The 23610-nt window shown below is 26.8% G+C and overlaps 1 protein-coding gene across 1 annotated transcript; it reads left to right on the top strand.

Annotated features, from left to right (window-relative positions):
- The first annotated feature begins 4675 nt into the window (after nt 1-4675).
- Nucleotides 4676-19908, top strand: LOC142325555 (uncharacterized protein C14orf119). Its single transcript, XM_075367445.1, has 2 exons — nt 4676-5154; nt 18208-19908. Exons 1-2 carry the CDS (start codon nt 4738-4740, stop codon nt 18223-18225), a joined length of 435 nt encoding a protein of 144 aa, XP_075223560.1. The 5' UTR covers nt 4676-4737; the 3' UTR covers nt 18226-19908.
- The last annotated feature ends 3702 nt before the right edge of the window (nt 19909-23610 follow it).

Genomic DNA, 23610 nt, shown 5'->3' with positions numbered 1-23610 from the left:
ACTGAGAAAATAGCATATGAAGTAAGAATAAAAAAATGGATTTGCAATACAGTACTTTAAAAATAGTATTATAATATATTCTAAATTTTCGATAAACTATTTCTACACAAAAAAATATTAAAAATTTCAACAGTAACACATAAACAAACTCAGCGAAATTTCAACATAAGTAAGTGTTCTATAAATATATCATTAATTGTACATTTTAAACATACATTAAATGAAAAAATAAATCAACTAATTAAGCTGTTTGTCAATTAAACGTAAAATATTTTTACGGCTACGCTAGTGGTCACACTGATAAAATACCCTTTGTCTAAATACAGTGAAATAAAAGCAAACAGCGCAATGCGAATACAATAATCCTTCTGACGTTACAGACGTAGTTTTAGTATTATTTGACAACGTAAAATTTTGGTCTAACGTAATTTTTTTGTATATATATATATATATCTATGTTAATTATCTTTAATCAGTCTCTCTTTACTACAAAACAAATATTATAAATGGATCTGCATAATTTTTCCTTCGTTAATATTAATTCAATTGTTTTTTTGATTGGCCAATAATTATTATTGCAATATTTGCAATGTGTTGATTAGAAAATATTATATTGCAAATATTACAATAATAATAAAAGAAAAAAATAGCTAAAAGTACCCCCATTATTTATACCACATAAATGCAAACTAATTCCACTCTCACATTTACTCATTTAGATAATTACTTTGGTCTAAAATAGTACTTGCTAAAAAGGTGTGTGCAAAATAATCCTATATGAAAGTAGAAGTCAATTAAAATAACTAATGGCAATTATATCAAAGAAAGCAGGATAAAGTAAGTATATGAACTGTCACAACATCAGTTTGATATCGCATGTACCCAAAATATTTTACAGATGAATTGAGTAGAAAGTAGAGCATATTTGTAAGATTAACATTCATGTTAATTTAAAAAGGGAATATTTTAATCTGGCTACAAGAAGGCTTGATTCTCTAATTAATCTTGGATGACAGGCTAAAAAAACAAATCGCGTATTTGTAGATCTCAAGAGGATATTACAGAATGCAAAGTGAAAAAATCTGATGTGGACACCACATGACTTCCTTGTATGCTAAATTACATGTACACATGTTTTTAAAATAAAAAGTACATAAAATTTTATTTCAGTAATAACTTCTGATATTTTTTCATTTTTTTTAATGTCATTATTGAATTTAAAATTTATTGTAAAAAAAATTTTACAAGGTTAATAATTAATTATTAATAAATCAATATATTTAAATTAAAAAGAAAAAGAAAAGGAGATGAAGTCAAATTGAATTGATGTGGCTTCCCCTTGCAAGATCCAAATATTTCATTTAATATTTGCTATAAACTTTTATTTAGCTATAAATCTGGAATCAATGAAAATAAGTACCATTTCTGATATATCATTGAAATGCTCTCAAAGAGGGCTTATTTCTGCAGTTACGAAAAAATCCAAAATATATATTTTTTTTGATTTTGGGCTTTTTTGAACTCTTTTGGTCCAGTTGATTGCAATCAGAAGGGGAGGTGCACAACTAGATGAATAACAATCCTAAATAAAAAATTTCAATATCCTACGACTAATCATTTTTGAGTTATGCGAGATACATACGTACATACAGACGTCTAGCTGAATCTAGTCAAAATGGATTCAGGGATGGTCAAATGGATATTTCCGTTGAAATCTGAATACTGAAATTTTCTGTGATCACAATACTACATTTACTTTATACAAAGTGTGAATAAACCAATTAAGTCTTACTTTACAACTAAAAATAATTTGGGTATAAAGAACATAAAACAGCTTACCAAGAAAATTAAACAAGTACCAATTTATACTTTATATCTTTACATACTACGTGAATTACTAAAAATAACATACAACTAAAATTATAATCTTTAAACAAATTATAACAAAATTACTTTAAAATCAACAACATATAGTACACAAAACCAGGCTTACCAATGGGTGTATGCATTTCAACTCCCACGGCTAAAATATTTTTTGTATATAGTTTTCTTTTCCATCAACAAATTGTATGTCATTTTATGTTTTGCAAGAGAAAGTGAATATGTAAAATAATAACTTTCTTACCTCAACATATTCATAAAATGCAGTACATAGAATAACATCTGCAACTGACAAACTTATTTACACATTAAATTAGGTAAAATACACATTTCTAAACTGAGAATTACACTGAAAAACTCAATTCAATAAGAGTCTGGTTTAGCTTAATGGCTACTTAAAAATAGTCATAAGCAAAAAAAAACTCAATCTAAAATACATATCACTGACTTATATCAACCGAGATTACCATATGACTTGTATAACAAAAAGAATATACTCAAGATGAAACAGCAAACACAAATACACTGTAAATATCGCAAACCAAACTAGTAGTATACAAATTAAAATCTAGTGATTGCATTATATATTACACTAGACAAATTGGGTATGCATGAACATTCACTGAGCCACAGTGAATACAATTTTGACATCACATACTACAACAGAATCAAATGTTGCTAATCCTCATAGAAATAGAACACACAAAGGCAACATACAAAATTTACACATACTACATAACTGCAATATCACAACACACTTGATAAATATGTAATTAAAATTACAGTGCATTTAAAAAAAACACGTTGAATTATAAGCCAACAAAAATCAAACATAATACTTGTATATAATATTTGATTACATACAGGGTTTCCTAACCTTTTTAGGTGGATGCTATTAGCAACAATGTTATCAACAAATTCACTAAGATGTTACTACAAGATCAGAAATATCTTTGAAAGAATAAATTCCATGTAATTTGAAAGTGTCATTAATAATTGTTTAATAATTTTCAGATGAACTGGAGCAAAAAGAATCCTGTAGAAAATGTTTTCTAGATTATATATGCAAGGTATAATAAAGAAAAATATATAGTAAATTCTGCTGTCAAAAATCATTCACAGGTTAACTGTCATAATGATTGACTATTACAGGAACTATGAATATTATTAGATATTATTAAAGTGTTTAAGTAGTTTGTTGAAAATGACTTGAGAAGTAGGCAGTGTATATCTTCTATCATTATAACACTCCATGTCACAGATCATTTCTGGTTTGGAAATTTTATCAAATAAAAACATAGTCCTCACCCATCTTATTTGCTTATCTAGTAGTTGTAACTTCTGGTTCTTTCACTAAACCAAAGTGCCAATGAAATGTAAATATTTTGAATATTCAAGTCATTAAAGCAGAAGATATTAATGAAAAAGGAATTCCAAAACTTCTTCAGAAAGCAGCAATATCTATGAGACAAGTGTGCTAAAAGGAAGGGAGATATTTACTTTATTTTCAGAGCAGCTTTCTGGCTTCAGGGCCTGTAGGCAGCCATATCCCTTGTTTGTGATGTGTGAGTGAGATGTAGTCTTGTACAGACTCAAGTCAACTATACCTGAGATGTGTAATTTATTAAAACTCTACCACCAAAGAATACCAGTATCCACGATCTAGTATTCAAATCCGAATAAAAGCAACTACCTTTATTAGGGTTCTAACCTGAGGACTCTCAACTTTGAAATCAGCTGATTTACAATGATGCATTTTACCACTAGACCAAGCTGTCTGTTTTAGAAGCAAGATGTATAGTTCCCAAAACCAATCATGCATTTGTTGTAATCATTTTTTGTTGTAATCTCACACCAAAAACATATCATGATCATGGAATGAATATTAAACCATTAAACAGCAAGCAGTAACATAATTTTATAACAATGGACTTGAGCAAAGCTTGAGATTATAGTAGCACCAATTTCAGTTTATAGCAACGTATAAATTCATTTTTACCATTATATCCAATTTCTTGAACTGAGGTCAGATCTTATGAAATTTTTAATTGGATCTCCCTACCTTTTTTCCTAAACTTTGCTAATAAACATAGAAATCTTTATATTATGAGGAATTCCAGGATAAATGTAAATGTAAGAATATCAGATAAAATTTTGTTCATAATGATGTCTTAAATATAAATATGATTAAAACACAACAATATAATGTACTAAATACTAAAACTTAAAAATGCAACAGAAAATAGTCTAATAATATTAAGAAATAATTTTAATGGAATGATTATTCATTATTAAAAAAAAAGTTTGTAATAATTCTCATAGAAACTTTAATTTCTGTACAATATATAAAATACAGAAGTAAAATATTTTACTTCTGTAAAATATGCAGAAGTATTACTCGTAGTAGAAGGTAAACTAATATCGATGAGATTTAAAAATTAAAAATGTGTATTCTAAAAAGTGAATATTAATGAGAAAAAAATGTAGAATTGCAGAACATAATGAATAAAAGTGGCATGTCATTACAATAAATTGTATATCTTATTAAATGGTGATAATGTACATAGATGTTCTGTAATTTGTCATTTTTCCATTTTAATGAAATTTATAAAACAAAGGATAAGTAGTTTTAACAATCTGTTTATAAGCAGCACGTTAAAAGAGTACCCGTTAATTAAGAAATACAATTTTTTTTAATATATCTAACTACACGTTTGCACGTTTGAATTTGGCGCTTACTAAACTTGTTATACTGTCTGTAGACAGATTTGTGCGTTCATATTATGAAGGGTTATCTTATTGGAAGAGTGTCGTTGTGTTTCTGTTAAACAAATTTGTAATTTAACCATTTTAACAATGTCTTCCGGCATCGGTTACGTACCAAACATTCAGTCACAACTTCGATATATTACAACTTGGTTCCATGAGTGGAGTGAAATGCAGAGAAATGATTTTCTGCCAATACTTGCTGAAAAGTTCGGCGGTAAAGGTTATGTTAATGGATTATTACCAGGTATGGATAATATTGGAAATCTAGAAGACAGACCGTTAAGTTTATTTCAGTGTCGTGTAAAATTATTTAGAGAATGGTCAGAAAATTGGGGACAAGCAGAAATAGATCAGTTATTGGGCCATATTAAGGCAATGGATCCTGATTTTTTGAAAAGGTATGAAGAAGAGATTTCTTCTACTGGTGTAAAAATACCAACAGATTGTGAAAACGATGTAGTGACGGCTGAACCTGTTGAAGTGGATGGTAGTTCTGCAGGCGATGTAAGTGTTGAAAATACTGCATAAGAATAAATTAATGCCATTATGAAAAATAATTTAGGGAGAAACACTATATTACTATTTATTTTTGTAATTGATAACATTACATAAGTTGATAGCAACTTATGTTCAGGTAGTAATGTGCAAAAGATTAAAAATTTAATTAAATTTTTTGTTCAAAAGTTGAGTTAATTTAATGAACTTTAAATGAATGTAAACGTAACATACTATGTATGAAAATATTACAGGTTAATTATTTTTTAATAAATTATTAATTTGATTTGAAATATAAAACAATTACAAAACTAATGTAAATTCATTGAATAGCATGACAGAAAACGTAACAGTTTAAAATCATGAATGAACCAGATATTGAAGTATAATGTAGTTGTATAACTAACTACGCAAAACTAAATTATTATAGGTCTTCTAAACCTTACATTTGGTTCAGTTTGCCCTTACGATTTCATCAGTCATGAAAAAATTATTAAAGTAAAAAAAAAGAAAGATGAATTTTTGAATTTCACAAAAATTAAGTTAATGTTGGTTATTAAATCATAAAAACTTTTGTAGCTGCAATTCAAATATATGGAATTGAAATATTATCAGACTATAAAAAAATAATGTATACTACTAATTATTTGTAGCTGATGGGCCCAGAAAAATACGTTAAATTATTGAATATCTCTAAGTTAGGAAGTGGCATGTGTAGACAAAAATTTCTAATTAAAAAGAAGTAATGCACTGTAACAAATGCATTACTATTATTAATTTCTAAGTTTACTGATTAATTATATTCATTGAAAACACCATATTTAGACGAATATGTTGTCTAAAATATTGATATATGTATCCTATGCAATGTACGAGTATTGATAGCTTCTTGCCAACTCAGGTTTATTATTTAGTCTCCTTTTTTGCCTCTTTTCTAAAACCTTTAAATGTTTTCAACCACACATGTGTTGTCTTGGATAGTCATGATGACTAATACAAGGAGAAGGATGTTATATTTATAATTAAGTACCATGTTCTAACAAAAACAAAATAACAATGGTGTGTATGCACATTATTTCATATAATACCAAGTAACTGTATAAGTAATATTTATCAAAATTTCTTTAAAAGATATATGCAAAAAGAAAAACACAGCTAATATCATCTGCTCGTAAAGTGTGGGAACTGATTAAAATAGAATAAATATATTGGTTCCTTCATTAAAACCTGTCTTACTAGGTAGTGGAAGTTTTACAATATTGTTATCAATACAGCTGTAATTACCAAAAGTTGTAAAAAATGTCCTATTATTTAGGTGTAACATTGTCAATCAGATACAAAGATTTTATAAATAAACTACATATGATTGGTAAATCCTGAAATTATTAAAATATATGTATACTCATGAAGCTAAATGGAGATTGTATTATCAATATTTAAATTAACTTGTTCTATTGTACTAAAAATTTCCACTCCATGCAATTTATTGCAAAAATGTATACTCAATCAATATAGTTTTTTGAATGTACAAAAATTACTGGCTAATTTATAAAGCAGGAATAATTATAACATTGTATTAAATTTTGTTTACAACTAATTATAAATTTTATGTAATATGTTTGCCATTTTGCAGATTTTATAAGAAATTCAAAAATAGATCATATATAAATAGATCATATAATTCAAAAACGTATCATATACAGTTATAATTGTTATCGATATTTTGTTCAAGAACTTATATAATGTATGTGTTAATTAATCAGTTCTACACAATTATAAATGTATTTGCTCTTACCAATAATCTTTAAACATAAAAATATACAAATATGTTGGTTTTTAATCCAAATTGTTGTTTTTAATATAAATTATGAACCATTATTTAAAAAATAGGATCTTAAAAGGTACTTTTCAAGAATATGCTCGCTAATCTGTAGTTAGTCAGTTATTAGATGGCGCCACTGAAAGGAGAAAATAGATGAAAATTATAATGTAACTTTCTATAACAAATAAATATAATCCAACCAAACTTAACCTATTTGTTAACCTTCGTTCACTAGTCAAGGTTAGTGAGCGTAGGTTAAGTTTTAGATTTATTTATTATATATATTTATTTTTATGTAAATTTATTATATGGTGTACCTTCAATTTATGTGGGTGTTACATTTTGGAAAAGTTTCGCATATAATGAAATTACATAAATTGAGACTCACATTTACTGCAGAAATACAGGTTAGGTTCTTGTTAAGTTATACAGTAAATGATGTACTTAAATTACTGTACTCAAAAAATACTGTACATTACCTTACTAGTTTATTATTACAGTATCGTCGTATCATTTTTATGATATTACAGTACAATGTATGTATATAAAAAGAAAAGAAATATGTACTGTTTATTTTCTTCTTTTAGTGGCGTGCCATCTAACAACTAACTAACTGACTAACCAAAGAGACTAACTGACTAACTAAATATCGGCTGCCAGCATCTTCTTGAAAAGTACCCTTAAAAGTTAATGCTCAAGATATATCTGCTTGGGGTTAATATGATTTCATTGATCTCTTTCAAATTGCATTGTGGCAAGCAAGATATTGCATTTGTAGGCTGTTATTTTCCATTATTTTATGGTTTTTTATTTCATTTCATGGGTGGATGATAATGCATGAAAATTATCTTTAATAAATTTACTGTTATGATCATTTGAAATGCAGTTTGTTCATTTCATCCCTTTTTAACGGATTGTACACCATCTTTTGTCTTCTCTTGTGTAGTAATAATAACCCAAGATTTTCCAATTTGTCTTTCTACTTCAGTTGTAATCTGCCCAAACACCTACTCACTTCTAGTTTTTAAAAGTATACTAACTATGCTAAGGGACTATCACTTCATCAAATCACTGAAAGAGATCTGTTGATTTTAATCACTGTAACAATACCTATTTGTCTTGTGCTCCTGAATTTATTTATTCTTTATTCTTCATAGCTCATTGTTTAGGTTTTGTTTTTAAATCATCCTAATTTTATTCTTAAGTAGTCTCTTTTTCCAGCTTTTTTTGAGTCCAACCTTAATGCTTTATACAACAGTGCTAATTCTTTACATTTTCTTTACTAAGTCTTTATTATTCATCTCAATGAATAGCGTTACGTATATTAAGAACTTAGTTCTTATAAAGTTTGCTGCTTTTATGCTTTAGAATATCTTGAAATGGTTTGAAAGGTCAAAAATAAATTTAGTAATTCTATTTCTGAATAATAAAATTTAAAAAATCTAATCCTTTTTAAAAAGATATCTTATTAAATATAGGTACTATAAACCCTTCCAATTAGGCTGACCAATTCTTATTAGTTAGAATTAGTGGAGGTGAATTAAATGAGTGCTTATATGGAGTGTGGGTGCTTATATGAGCAAAGTCAAACTTTAATATAGTATTAATGAAATAATACATATTATAATGACTGAATAGAATGAGAATTAAATGTCTGAAAAATTACATATGATTGTAACATTTCAATTCAGTGTTATAAGATCCTGACTGAAGTACTTTTTTTATAGCCAAGGGTTCATTGTTGATGTAGAAACCAAAACTTAATTAGTTGGAAATAATTGAATTTTGGATCTGAGCATGAAATTTTAATTTAGTGAATTACAGTGGGGTAGTTATATTGCTAAAATCTAAATCTGATTACTAAAGTCGGTCAGCTTAAAAATTGCAACATGCAAATAACATTCTACATTCTAAGGTTGCACATATTGATGGTAAATAACATAATCCAACATTAAGGAATTTGTTTGTTAATGTCAAAATTTTAGTTATAGAGTTTATTTTGTCTTGCTGTAATTTTTAATTTTTGTGTTAGATTTCCTCTTCTGACTCATGAGACTCTTAGAGGATAATAATGTTCTAAAAGCATCCTGGAAAATGAGACATACATTGTTATTTTTCATGTTAATTATTTTTTTATAATGAGTGTAAAAGAATTATTATTTATTCATCTTATTTAGTAATGAAATGCCGTCGTACATTATAAAAATATTCATATTATTAAAAAGTCTAGTAACAGAATTCTATTGAAATCATTTGACTATAATAATCAATAAAATGTAGTATTATTTTGAATAATTTCATGTGCTTTCTTCAGCTTTAGTATTTTAGAAAAACACCAATTGATATTTATTGCATGAAAGTTAAATGTATTAAGGTAAATAAGTGTTAAACATGAAGTTAAGTTAAGATTGGTACAAAATCCTACTACAGAAAAGTAACTGGATTTTACACTACTAAAAAATTTAAATACCAAATATCCTAGTAAAGAAAAAAAAAAGTGTAGTATGTATGTTTAATACGTGTGAACTTATAAATACTTGTGATGACATGTATAGATCTGAACGAGTCTGTGTTAGAGTCTGCTGAAAACACTAGTTATCTTTAAAAATTAACAGATTCTTTTTTTTTTAAGAGGAGAGAATTCAGAGATTTTTTTTTAGCTTCTTTGTAAATGATAATTGTAGGTTGAGTTATGATGGTATCTGCTTTGCATTAATTTTTTGTGTTCAGTGTTTTCTTTAGCGTTAGACCATAGGATCTTTTTGTTGTCCAGTTTTCTGTTTGATGCATTAATATAGGTATTTCAGATTCTAAATATTTATTACCTTCCTACTTGAATGTAGTTTTTTCCTTTATAACAGTAAATAATGTTAGTTGTTTTTTCTGTTACCGTTATTTTTTTTTGGTTTATAATTTTTTTCTTGATGGTCATGACATACTAAATAATGAATATTTCATTCTTATACCAGGTTTTCATATTCAGTTTCAGCAAGCTTTTAAATAAAATTTCTTTATTTAAATTTGAAATTTGTTGATATGTTTGATTGCAACACATAACTTACATAACATACAAAACATATCTACTTATTTCTTCTTCTTTTAAGAATATTTCCAGTATCTTATGACATTTCCAGTAATAACCTTACTACTTAATTACGTACATAGTAAAATTACAAATCTCTATTGATATGGTTATGTCTTTTATTGTTGTAAAAACTGCTTTATAATTTTAGCCTGTAATTTCAACTTATATCATTTTTATTCTTTCACGTAAATGGCATTTGTAACGTTCAATTTTATTACATTATTAACAGTTTTGTTGAATATTACAGTAGTTTTTCTAATATTTTTACTTTATATGTTGCAGTTAAAAATAAAAATAATGTGTAATTATGTGATATTTATTTGATTATGTAATAAAAACATTTTTTTTTTTTTTACTTCTATATAATTTAAAAATAAGCAGAAATGTGAATAAGACATTAAAAAGTCTAATTAAAAAATTTTAATTTTTTCTACTATTAACATATTAACAGTAGGTTATAATTAGGCCTAATTAGTTATGAGTTACAATACAATAAAGTATAAAAAACAATTTTTTAAAACTTGTTAAAGTTGTACCCAATATTATGTTAATTATACATATGATTTAAAGACAAAAAAAATAAAAAAGGACACTTCTGTGTCCTTTTTTTGCTAGAGAAACAATCTTTTAATTATCCTCAATTCCAGAGTATATTCAGTCACTGGAATTCTACACAGATGAGGAATAAAAATTCTATCGACTTGACTTTTGCTAACCAATAAAATGTTAAGCTAAACTCATGTGGATAGAATCCTTTTAAATGCTATGTGACTATCTAATTTGTCATTTTGGACTGTAATCTTTATTTCTCATTCTATTGGATAGACCAAAATTTTATATGTAAAAACGTTTTATGTAATCTCTTAATATTGAGTTGCAGCATGTCTATTATTATTATTATTATTATTATTATTATTATTACTGAAAGTATGGAAAATAATATATATTTTTATAAAGTTTAATCGTTTTTCTATTTATATTTATGTGTAGAATTTTGAATAACACTTTTAGGCATTTCATATTTTGAATTAAGATTAGGGATTATATATTTTTTTTTTAGTTATTGAATAATTAATTACTTTAGGTAAAGTTTATGGCATGTTGCCGAAATTCACTGAAATTAAAGGTTACTACTGATGAAGTGCAATTCACACCTTTTTTTATTTAATAATCAGGTTTTTGCTGGTTTTTTCTATATCATATTTATGACGAGCTTATTTTTAAAAAAGAAAACTAGCCAAAATCGAACAATTTTAATGTTGGTTAATATATTATTATGTAATTAAAGGTAAAGTGTAAATATATATTTAACTGTACTTTGCATTACAAAGCAACATAATTTATATGATATATTTTTTATATTAAATTTATCTATCCCTTTGTAATTCAATCCACTGAATATTTAATGCGGAAAAATATATGAATTACTTAGGTCTTTGAGGATGTGCACATAGGTACCTGATGTGGATTAGAATTCTCAAGCATAATCTTTATTAATAATCAGTACCAATTATTTTACCTTATAAATAAATCATACATTATGTTGGCCTAATATCAACCATGATGATATTAAAAATAATACAACCATTACGCAGTATCTAGTTATTTTATAAAATAATTCACCTTCCTGAATAGACCAATGTAAAAATTACATATACAGATTGCATATACCAACGTAAAAATTGACATTAATGTAAATTGTAATATCTAAATTATGTGTAAAAGAAATTAAAAAATTGTTTAAAATACCCATCCAACCCGTTTTAGTATTTCATTGTTTTCGCTAAGTTTTCCTAGGTAAACGTCCAATATTATGCCCAATTTTTTTTCATAACCATTAATGTTCAGTCAAGAATATTAATTTTTAGTATTGTGAATTATTCTTTTATCAACTTTCAACGGTATAATCGTGTATGTACTCATGTAATGTCAAACTACCTGTTCGTTAAAAAATCTACCAGCCAGTTTTGAATAACATTTTATGTTTAAAAATTGTAGATTACACATGGTAAACACTTAATATTTTTGTAACTTAATACAATTACATATATTAAATAAAGAATTTTGTAAAAAAATATGCATAAAATCACAGCCACTTTTTCGACTTTCAGTAAACCAGAATAACAACATGATTATTTATTTTGTAAAATTTCACAATTTCTCTTATAATATCATGAAGGTCTTGTGATGGTGTAATAAAAACTGGTTCAAACTATTTTGTATTACTGTGTAAAATTAATTAAAATTAAATCGGTGTTTAATAAAAGTTAGTTATATTTTTGGTTAACACTTGTGTGAAACAGGATATGAATTGTTCCTTACATTTTGTGATTCTTTTCTAAGATATGATAAATTACTCTGAAAAAGGTTGTGACATATTACTAGTAACATTAGCTGCTACCTGAATTTAGGTTAATACATTTTTATGTAATATTAAAATTATTGGTTCAGAGAGTTTAAAATTGTTAGTGCTTACAAGAAATAGATAGGGCAAATGCCTTCAGGTCTATAGAAATTGCCACATGCATTATACTTGCTTTTTTTGTATGTTGTATTTATTAGCACATGTATTGGAATTGCTGGAAACTATAATTTAGCTACATTATGTTTTTTTAATGGGTCATAAATCTAGTTGATACTTTTAAAGTAATAATAATGATGAATTACAATTATCATTGTCAATTAATGGGTTATTTATGATGGGATGTAATATAATATGTAACTAAAATTATTAATAGATATTATTATTCTCAGATTTTATATCATTTTAAGAGAGTAAGATTCCTGTAACAAGTGGTGATTTTATATATGTTAATATTTTTCTGATGTGGTTACCTATGAAAACATGACCATAATAATCAAATGTGGCTTTTAAGAATAAAATAAAATTTGAAAATTAAATTAATATAGTTTTACAGCATGGAAAATGTTAATTATAAAGTAAACATTACCATGGAAAAATTATATCAACCACTTTTGTTGATGATCTTTGTTTATGACCTTCAAACGTTTATTGTTCAGTAAAATTATTTACTTACATCACTTCACTACTTTAGGCTTACACTAAATTACCGCTATCTGCTCCCTACACTTTCTTTTATGAAAAATGAATTTTGTAGCCCTTAAACCTACAAACTTGACTGGGTTTTAAAAAGAACTGTTCTACTGCAGTGGTCTAATATTATAATATTTAAATACTGAAATTTGCCTACTTAAATTTCATCTTCTGAAAAGAAGATGAAATTTTTCTCTATCTTTATCTATCTGAAATTTACTTATATCTTTTCTAAAAGAGGTTTTACTTTTTAAAGTAAATAAGTTATTATGTTTTTTTTTATTTATTTAGATATGGTATCTACTATTTGTCCTTATTCTTCTATCACAGTTTAATTCCCTTCTGTTACAGTACAATCATTGACATTTAATTCTAGAATTTTTTTCTCACTGACAAAATTTATATCAAAAACATTTTTAATTTGCAAAAGTAACTACTGAAAACTTAAAAAATACATTCCTTTATTATATTTTTTTATTTTAATGAATGCAATATTTAATTCAAATAGCATAATTTTAATAATAAAATTTTATACTTAATGGTGTTTTTTTAAAAAAACTGTGATTGCAGTAAGGTTAGGAACCAAACATCTTAGAAAATAATAATACGAACACAATAAAAAGTTTCTCGTTATAAAAGTTTGTTATTTTTGTTCGCAAAAAAAATAATCATCTCCAGTAGCAGCAGTATCAAGAAGGTGGCCACTGTTAAACATTTAAATGTGTCATAATATATTTGTTTTAGGTACCATCTAAGGTTATTATAAATAATTTTATAAAAAAAAATGTTGTAGCTAATTTACACTGACTAGTTCCTAAATACATGAGTACTTCCTTCAGTACTGAGTAGTTCCTTGTACAAGTTACATTAGTTCCTAATGTAACTTGTACAATGTTGACAAAATTATAATGTATACAGCTTGTACTCTCTACTTATCTAAAGTGCTTCGGTTTTAATATATTAATTGTGTTTAAATGGTTTTAAAAAATTATTTTGGAAGATTGCAGAAGGAGAGAGAAAAAGAGAAAGGCAGCTAAGAATTTTTAAAAATGAAAATTTATTTTATATTATCCCTTGCATTATTTTACTATTAGGTGTGTGATTATATTTTATTATTGTTTTTTTGTTAGATGTTCTTTAAATTAACTAATTTTTGCATACGGAAAAATTAAATTTATGATCAATTCTGTGTTTGCATTGTTAAGTAAAGTTAGTTTACTTGTACAATGTTGTCAAAATTATAATACATATAGCTTGTACTCTACTTATTTAAAGTGCTTCTGTTTTATATATATATATTTAAAACAAATTTTAATCTCTTAACTGACTTATGTTGTTTCAATTAATATCCCATTTAGGAAAAATTTATTTGCGTTTTGGCGGCTAATTGATAGGTTGTTAGCTATATGTACACCCACACACTGCCAACTTGACAATATTATGTTACCTGATAGATTGGCAGCAGCGTAGATGTACCTTTGAGTAGGACCCCAAATATAGCTGCTTAATTTGTAACACCTCAGCTTTGTTAGTTAGCATGGAAGATTTCAGCATTGGTACTGGCATTTTGTTGATTATGGATTTTCAGGAGATGGATAACACAAGCAGTTGTTCGGTCTACTAAAAAAATAGACTCATCATGTCTATTATGATGACAGTAGTATCTAAAAATTTTCAAGATTAAAAGATTCTACTTGTGCTGCCTGGTATAATTTATAAAGTTTTAATTTAAGAAGTTATCAAGGGTATTGTTGAAAGTAAAAATTTTACATTTTTGACTGTTCATATTTTAGTCCACTTTTCTATATAATTACTGTCAATATTGAAGCATTTGAGGTAGCAATTTACTTGGTTCAATTTTTGATATTATACCCACATTACCAGGCAATGGTTAACTGAACTATACAATTTTTTTTAATCTGGTTTCATTCACCACGTGATGGAAGTCACTTAGATAGAGCTAAATGTGAACTACATGGTAGGTGACTGAAATATCCCATCTTAAACTTCCAAAAAACCATGTGCAACAGATACACGATGTATTGTAGACGTTATTATCCAATAACACAGTGCACATTGTCATCTTTTCCATCAACTGATTTGAATAATGCAACACAAGGTCCATTTAATTACAAACTTTTGTAGTAATTATCTTAATTTCTTAGTTGCCTACAAATTTTTTCCAGTACCATATTTTTTAAAAAGTCAGTTGTCAGTATTTTGCAATTGTTAATGTTGTCTTATTCATTCTAAGACTTCGTAAATTATGTGTAAATGACCATAGAGAGGTTTATCAAAATGTAAACTGGAGCAAACAATTTCACCAAATTGATTGTTGTTGAATCCTACAGATAAAAAGGAAACATTTAAAAAAACTTTTCACGACTGTATGAATTTTTTATATGGTAAATTTATAATATGATTAATTAATTAATTTGATTTTTGATTTGCTTGTGTAGCTGGATGTTCACATTATCCATGTTAACTAAGAAACAAAAAAGTGGGAACAGGATTGTACTAAAATATTTCAGGATTTGTTTGATTTGATGAACTGCTGCCTCTTTGAAAATCTAATATAATATTAACTGATCCATGAAGAGGTAAAGAGAACTTTAAAATGCTGTAACCATTTTTTGTTTTTTAGTGTAATGTGAATTATTAAGTTACTGTAAAAAAACTTTAACGTGTTATTTATTAACTATTGATTGGTTTTATTGATTTGCTCAGTTACAGAATGATTTGCTACTTAAGTAATACAGAATTTAAATATTTTATTTAGATATTATTAAAGTATGTTGTTCTTCTATTGTATTACTTTCATTCATTTAATTATAGTAACTTCTATAAATGTAATAAAAGTTCTCTTTGTAAGACAAAAAAATTATAAAAACAGGAATTTTAATTTGTATACGTTTCATTTTTATATCATTTTAGTATTATTTAATTACAATAAGCTATTTTTATTGGTAATTTAAAATTTAGTCTTTTGTATAAAAACAGAGATCAATATTAATTTTGTTTTAATTATTTATAAAAATTGAATGGACTTTATTTCTGTTAAGATTTATTAATGGCAGCATTAATAATAATGTATAAGTCTGGTTAAATTAGTAATATCTATTCCATATCTATATTCTGTGATTATAATGTATTTATAAAATTAATAAAATATGTTTTATTTTATTATATACTTAATAGAAAAAAATATACTCATTGTTATTATTAATTATAAGTATTAATTATTGTTGAGATTTTGTATTTGAGAGGATCCAGAACATCTGTGTTTTATATTTTCTTTATATAACCTATTATAATCATATTTATTACCTAATATGAATGTGATTGCTTGGAAATATATTTTCATTGAATTTTCTTGTTAATTGACCCATTATTTTTTTTTATACTTAACTCTTTCTATCCCAAATTTTGCAAATTTAAGGGAAAGGTTTTTTCTTCTATTTTTTTGCTTAATACCCCTTAAAAAAGACAAATATATTTTTTATAATTTTTTTTTCTCCTTATATATTGTGGTAGTAACTATCAATAATATATTTTCTTACCAAATATCAAGATATTACAAAACATGCCAAAATATAAAAAAACATTAATAATTGTAAAAATAAATTGACTATTCTAAAACCACATAATTCTAATAAATCAGTGCAAGAGTATACTAAAACAAATCAATTTAGTAAAGAATAATTTCATATCTAAAATTTGTGTTTTAAAACAACACAGCTAAAATGTTAAAGAAAAATGTTTATAAACGAGATCATAGGCATCCAACTAGAAAAAAGGAACTATAAAAATACTAGGATTCACACTAATAAATTATTAGCTTATGAATTGATCTTCAAAAATTAAAATAAAATAAACAAAAATGTGAGCATCAAAACCATACAACACAGAATGTAAACAGTACATTTTATTAAAGCAAGACTGCATTGAAGTTCCATCTAACGGTAAATTTAAAAATAAATAGATGTAGTTTTAATACAACATTGGTACAATGAGGAAATATTAACGATCAATGGCCACACACGTCTGTAAAGATAATGTTGATTTAAAACAACACAGGGATAGAAAGGGTTAACACTTCTTTTAATAAGAAATATAAACATTATGGTACATGTTAATTTGAAGATGATTACTGATCCTCGTATTAATGATTATAAATGTGAATATATATTTATTTTTATTTATATTAGTAATACAATTAAGGATAATGAATAAATAAATAAAATATATATATTTAAAAGGGGTGAATTAGATTATTAGTGGTGAATGTTGTAATGGGTTAGTATCATGACTACTTATATTAATTTTATTTATTTATGTAACAGATAAGATTTAGTATATATATTCATTCCATCACATACATATCTATGTACCTCTTTTTCTAAGTGTTTATTAAATTTATTTATTTATTTAATATGTGTTATGACTGTAAATGTTTCTTTTTTATGACTTTTTTTAATGTTATTTAAGTAATTTAATATTTTGTTATGTTATTACAATAATATTAATAAAGTAGTAATTAATGTGTAATTTTAATACTTTAATAGATTATTTTGAAAACAAATCTTTTTTCTTTTAATTTATTTTTAATAGTTTTTTCTATTTCATGTTAGTTATTAATATAGCATTTTAGAATATTTTCCTGGGACTGTTCTACATGATTAATCCATGACATTTTGGGATTTGTGTAGTGAACAGTACGTTTAATCCTTCATTAGGTACGGCTGATCTAATAGATCGCAAAGGGATATTCATGCTGCCTACACTTAAACAACAGGTGCCATTACTCTCCCCTCTCGCCTACCTTCCTAACCGCTCATTAAGAGAGAAACAGTGTGTTTCAGTCTGTCGCCAGCCATTTTTTGGGAAACTGCTAGTGTATTTGTTTTGTCAGATTGTCTCATCCAAAGTTGCAAGTATTTTATACTCTACATTTTGGTAATTTTTAATTAATATGTGTAACAAATTAAAATTAGTATTCTCTGTGAAAAAGATTTTGTAGTTAGCTTAAGTCCATTCTTCTCTGGTAGAGTTTGATCTGTCAGATCACCACAACTAATCAGGGGTTTTTCCTTGTTTCAGTTTTTCAGTGGCTTCTGAAAGGAAATTTTTTTAGAAAATGAAGATGTGCAAGAAATATTGTCCATGCTGTGGATGAGAAATACAAAGACTCCTTTCAATCAGGCAAGGAGGCGACGTAAAGAAAACATATTACTCCATCTTCCAGGTATGAAAGGTACTAGCAAAAATGAAAATGCTATATTTAATATCTGAAATCTTCTTTCAGATAATGATACATTGAATATAATTGTTCTATGTACCAATCAATACATCGCGAAAGTACGAGAGAAATTCCAAAAAGAGTGAGATGCTCAAGACACCAATTTTGTAGAGATAAAAAGTTGTATTAGACTTTTATATTAGCAGGTATTTACAAGTGCAATCATATTAATTTAGAAGAGTTATGGCAAAATATAATTTATTTAAAATGATTATGGGTTTGAAACGATTTCAATTTCTTATACGTTCGTTGTGTTTTGATAACTGTGACACAAGACAGGAAAGGAGAAAAACAGATAATTTAGCTCCAATCAGAGATGGTTTTGAATGTTTTATATTTAACTGTTATAAGAATACACTCCAGGCGAATGTTTAACTTTGGACGAGATGTTTGTTCCTTTTCGTGGAAGATGTAAATTTCATCAGTATAATCCATGGAAGCCCTACTCGATATGGAATTAAGATCTTTCCTTAGTGGATGCAAGAATAAATTATACCATGAACTTAAAGATGTATGCAGGATCTCAACCTGAAGGGTTTTATGTGTTCAGCAACGAACCAGTAGATGTTGTCAAACGATTAGTCAAGCCTGTGTCTGGTTCAGGTCTAAATATAACATTTGATAATTGGTTTTGTGATTATACACCTATTTCTGAACTAAAAAATATGAAGCTATCTATGGTTGCAACGATGAAGAAAAATAAACCAAAAATACCAGAGCCATTTCTTGACAAAAGACGACCTCAATATTCCTCGATGTTTGGTTTCCAACATGATTCAACCATATTATGTCCCTACGAAAGGGAGAAATGTTGTTCTTTCAAGCCTGCACTATGATGAAGAGATTGACAAAGGTATAGGTTTACAGAGAAAACCTGAAATTACATTCTACAATAATACTAAAGGGGAAGAGTGGATAGTGTCGACCAAATGTGTGGCAATTACAGTGTGTTGTGGGTTACAAAACGATGGCCAATGGCCATATTTTTTGCCATCTTGAACAGTCGGAATTAACAGTCAAGTAATATAAACAGGAGACAAAAATAAGGAGAAAAGCAGAAGAGATTTCCTGCGAAAGCTTGTCAATGGATTAGTGATGGAACAAATTGAAAGAAGACATCAAAACAATACGGGATTTCAAAAGCCGTATCATTTTGAAAGCATAAAGAGAAAGGCTTGTGAGCTATGTCAAATGCAAAATATGCAAAATAAAAATGTATACCTATGCCTTGAGCGTTGCAGAATGAGATGCCCAACAGACTGTTGGGAGAGACAGCAAGTGATAGTGATACTAATTTATGTTGTTAAAAAATCATTCCCATTTGTTTTTAGATATTTTTTTAACCTGTTTCCTATAAGTGTACTGTCTTACGAAATGCAATTTTATTAAGTATTTATATCAGAGTTTCCTTTAATTCTATTTTAATGTTTTTATTTCATTTTAAAGTTTACTTTGTATTACAAAGTTATTGCAGCATTTACATTTTATAATAAGACTAAAAAACTAGTTTCTTAGAATATATTTTGTAAAAATAAAGTTTTTTCAAAATTTTTGCTACTGAGGTTTTTAACTTGCCTATAATCCCTTCATTCATTTACCTTATTTTTATGTGTGTAAATTTACATAAAATGGTATGATAAAGTGTTTCAACATAATAAAATGCATTTAGAAGCCTTCATAAACAATGCAAATTAATATGATCTATTAGATTGCTGCGACTATTCTAGCACGCCAGAGAGCTGCATCTAATGGAGGGTTAAGCAACTCTTCATTTAGGCTTCACTTTTCTGAAAAATTCTTAATAGTATACACTAAGAAACTATACTAGAAAAGTATATAGTGTAGGATATTTTGTACTGAAAACCTATATACATTTTTAAAGAAAGAACTACTTCTGACGTATGTATCTGTGGTAGAATCATTAAAGAGGCAATTAGATTGATGGGGAATCAGTATGATTGGTAATCTAGAAAGTAAAGATCATTTAGCTTTAAAAATTAAGTAACAGGAAAAAGATATAAAATTGCTAAGAGCAAGTTTTGGACTATTAAGAACTACCCAATAAAACTTGGTTACAGCAATAGATTGGGGCCTGGGATTATCGTATAGAATAATAATGCCATGAAAATCCACTTTTCTAATTTTGGACGGTTCACCAACCTTTACTGAATGTCTGAAAATATTAGTCAACATTTATTATAATGTTTCTTACTGTGAACTCCATCTAGAGTCTCCTTAGAATCCCAGAATATTGTCATCTTGAGTTTTTATGTGAAACGTTTGAATTTTTATAGCCTTTTTTAAAGTTGGGATGGTGCCATTCAGTTACTTTGATGCAATACTAAGTAAAGAGCAAGTATATTTGGGGAAAAAATTTGTAACTGTTAGAGTTATGTATTTATTTCTTTTTGGACTTTCTTTGGAATAGGGCCATGGCATTGGATTTTTTAGTAAAAAAAAGTGATGGGTTTTATAAAACCTAACAACCAAGATGTCACTACCAGCAAGTTGTCAGTTGGGATGTTGTCCTATAAACTACTGATTAAAGATAAAAGATTGTTTTAAAGTATGAACCTCAAATCTGTCACAAGTGATTGACAACCCAATCGGTCTTCTCATTAACATTTGTTAATCTATTATTTAGTTTTTCACATTTCATTCATTTATTTTTAGATCAACATGCTTTGATTACAGATGAATTTAAGATATGTATTTTATAATTGTACAAGTAATGTTCATGAGCACTGACAGAAAGGTTAGAAAGACAGACCCATTGCAAACTGGTGAGAAAGAATCACCTGCACAGCAACTGTGTAGTTTTTATTTACCAGACTGCCAATTGCCCTCATACATTATAAAACATCAAGGTTTAATAAATTTGATAATAGAGGGAAGGTTAATAAAATAATAAATGTTGAGAAGGGTAAAAAAATTGATTGATATGTATATATATACATATATATATATAAAGAACCTGTAATGTAGTAAATATATGTTGAGAACAAAACAGAAAGAAATTGATGATAATCAGTTAAAAACACTGATGAATTAAAAAAAAACTCCATTCTTCCTTATTTGATATTGAATAATTGGAATATCAGTTGGAGAACCTCATATAATACTACAATTTACACCAAACTATACCAGCCTTTTATTGGAATACTATAATTTGTGTGCCTAGGAGGTGACAGATTAGTTCAGAGATACCAAACTGGAGCAAGTATCATTTTTTACATTGATTGTAATGAATCTAAATCTATTAATCACATAATAAAAAAGCAAACTTCAAACCTTTTCTGTTTATGACAATGTAAAATTCCCAAATTCTGTTATAATGTTGCCATTGCTATTGTAAAGGCATCTTCGATAAAACCCTGATCTTGTTCTGAATTGATTAAATATGTGAAGTGGTATCAATGACTAAGTTAAGAAAGCAATGGGAAATCATTTCACTATTTGTTTCAGAGAACAACTATGGCATTTTTAGGAGTTACTTGTGTCTCATGTTGTTCACTTAAGGGATGTAGTTAAAAGGCACGTACAAAGTTTTATTCTTCCTGAATTAAAATTTAATCAAAACAATTAAAATCATACAGAGCGTGTCAAAAGTAAGGAAACTCTTCAAAAACGTTAAAACCGTTCTAGATAGAAAACTGTAACTTTCAAGATAAGGTCAACTACTTTACCTTTTGACAAGAAATAGAATTTCACCATCTCTTAGGGGTTGTAACTCAAATATTTTAAATGGTATATTTTAATGGTAATGTGTGATGCATCATTTTAAAGGTCTCTTCTTTAAATAAAAAGTTGGTTGATATCTGTACTCAATATGGTGGCAGGATACAGTTTGGATTTTGAAAATTACTAAATTTAGTAAGTTCAAATAATAAAATTAAATAAAAAGAAATTAAACTAAATTAATTTTTTTAAAGTTAGATTTAGATTTTTAAAAAAATTAAAAAATTTTTTTGTTTCAATTTATTGTGTAAATAAATAAAAATATTATCACCTAATCATGTTGAAGCTGATCATTGATCATCTCCATAGTTGCAAAAATGAAGTTTCCTTCATTGATGTGTAATTTTACATTGTAAGTGTTTCATTAATACTGTTAGTTTCTTATGAGAATTTGTGATCGGTTGGCTAACGACCTACCTTTACGCATTTTTAAGCCACTTTTTTTATTTACATCTTTACCTTTTTTTGTTATTGTTTTTAACTGAATTAATTATTTCTGTGCTACTTGCTAACATTGCTATCAACAAGTGTCTTAGTGAACAGGAGAGGGCTTTTGATGAAGGGCTTTGATAATAGAATTAGATCATATAATGAAGTTTGTGAATTGTTCAGTGCAACATTTAATAATAGTAACTATTTATGATTAAACTATTTCTTGTGTATCAATGAAACATGAAGCATCATTCCCATTATTCATAACAAAACTCTTTTTTAAAAGCATTATATAATAGTACAATAACTTTAAAACCAATAAGTAACACACAGAAATTTGAAAATGTTTACTTAAAATATTCATACACTGATAGCATTGTTAAAAATATAATTAAATATTATAATATATTTAATTGTTCTCATTATTAATCTTATTAAACTATTTACGATTCAAAAGGTATCAAATAAACCTATTTCCTATTAACAAGTAAAAAACTAAAAATACATATAAAAATATATGACGTCAATTAAAAATAAAATAAAGTAAAAAACATACTAGATATATGGCCAGCCAATTGTTTGGTATTGTTGATGTGCGAGTGTGAGGTAGTGGGTATTCCTTTGTGTGTAGTCAGTGTGTGGCAAGATATTGTGAAAGACAGATGTTTGTGCAATCTTAAGTGTATAATTAGCAGTAATAAGTAATTCATTACAATAAAATGTTATACAGTCCCTTATTGTGTGTGTGTTGATCATTTAGCAGACAATCATTGTTCATTTAGTGAAAAAACAAAACATTTATTGGTCCTTCGAGCCAGATATGAACCAGCAACCTATGGATACAGTCCACGTCAGTTGTAGTTCTAACCGTTGCTACCCTCACATATGAAAGTATGTTCTATCATTGTTAGTATAGTACACTATACGAACAATGATAGAAGCATGTCTAAACTCCCATCCTATTTCTCCTTTATCCAGTGATTCAAATGATTTACTTCCATTAACTTCTGGACACTTCTTAATTGGTGATGTAA

This window comes from Lycorma delicatula, chromosome 5 (genome assembly GCF_047948215.1).
Source record: "Lycorma delicatula isolate Av1 chromosome 5, ASM4794821v1, whole genome shotgun sequence".
Lineage (NCBI taxonomy): Eukaryota > Metazoa > Arthropoda > Insecta > Hemiptera > Fulgoridae > Lycorma > Lycorma delicatula.
This window is presented reverse-complemented; position numbering and strand designations above follow the sequence as displayed.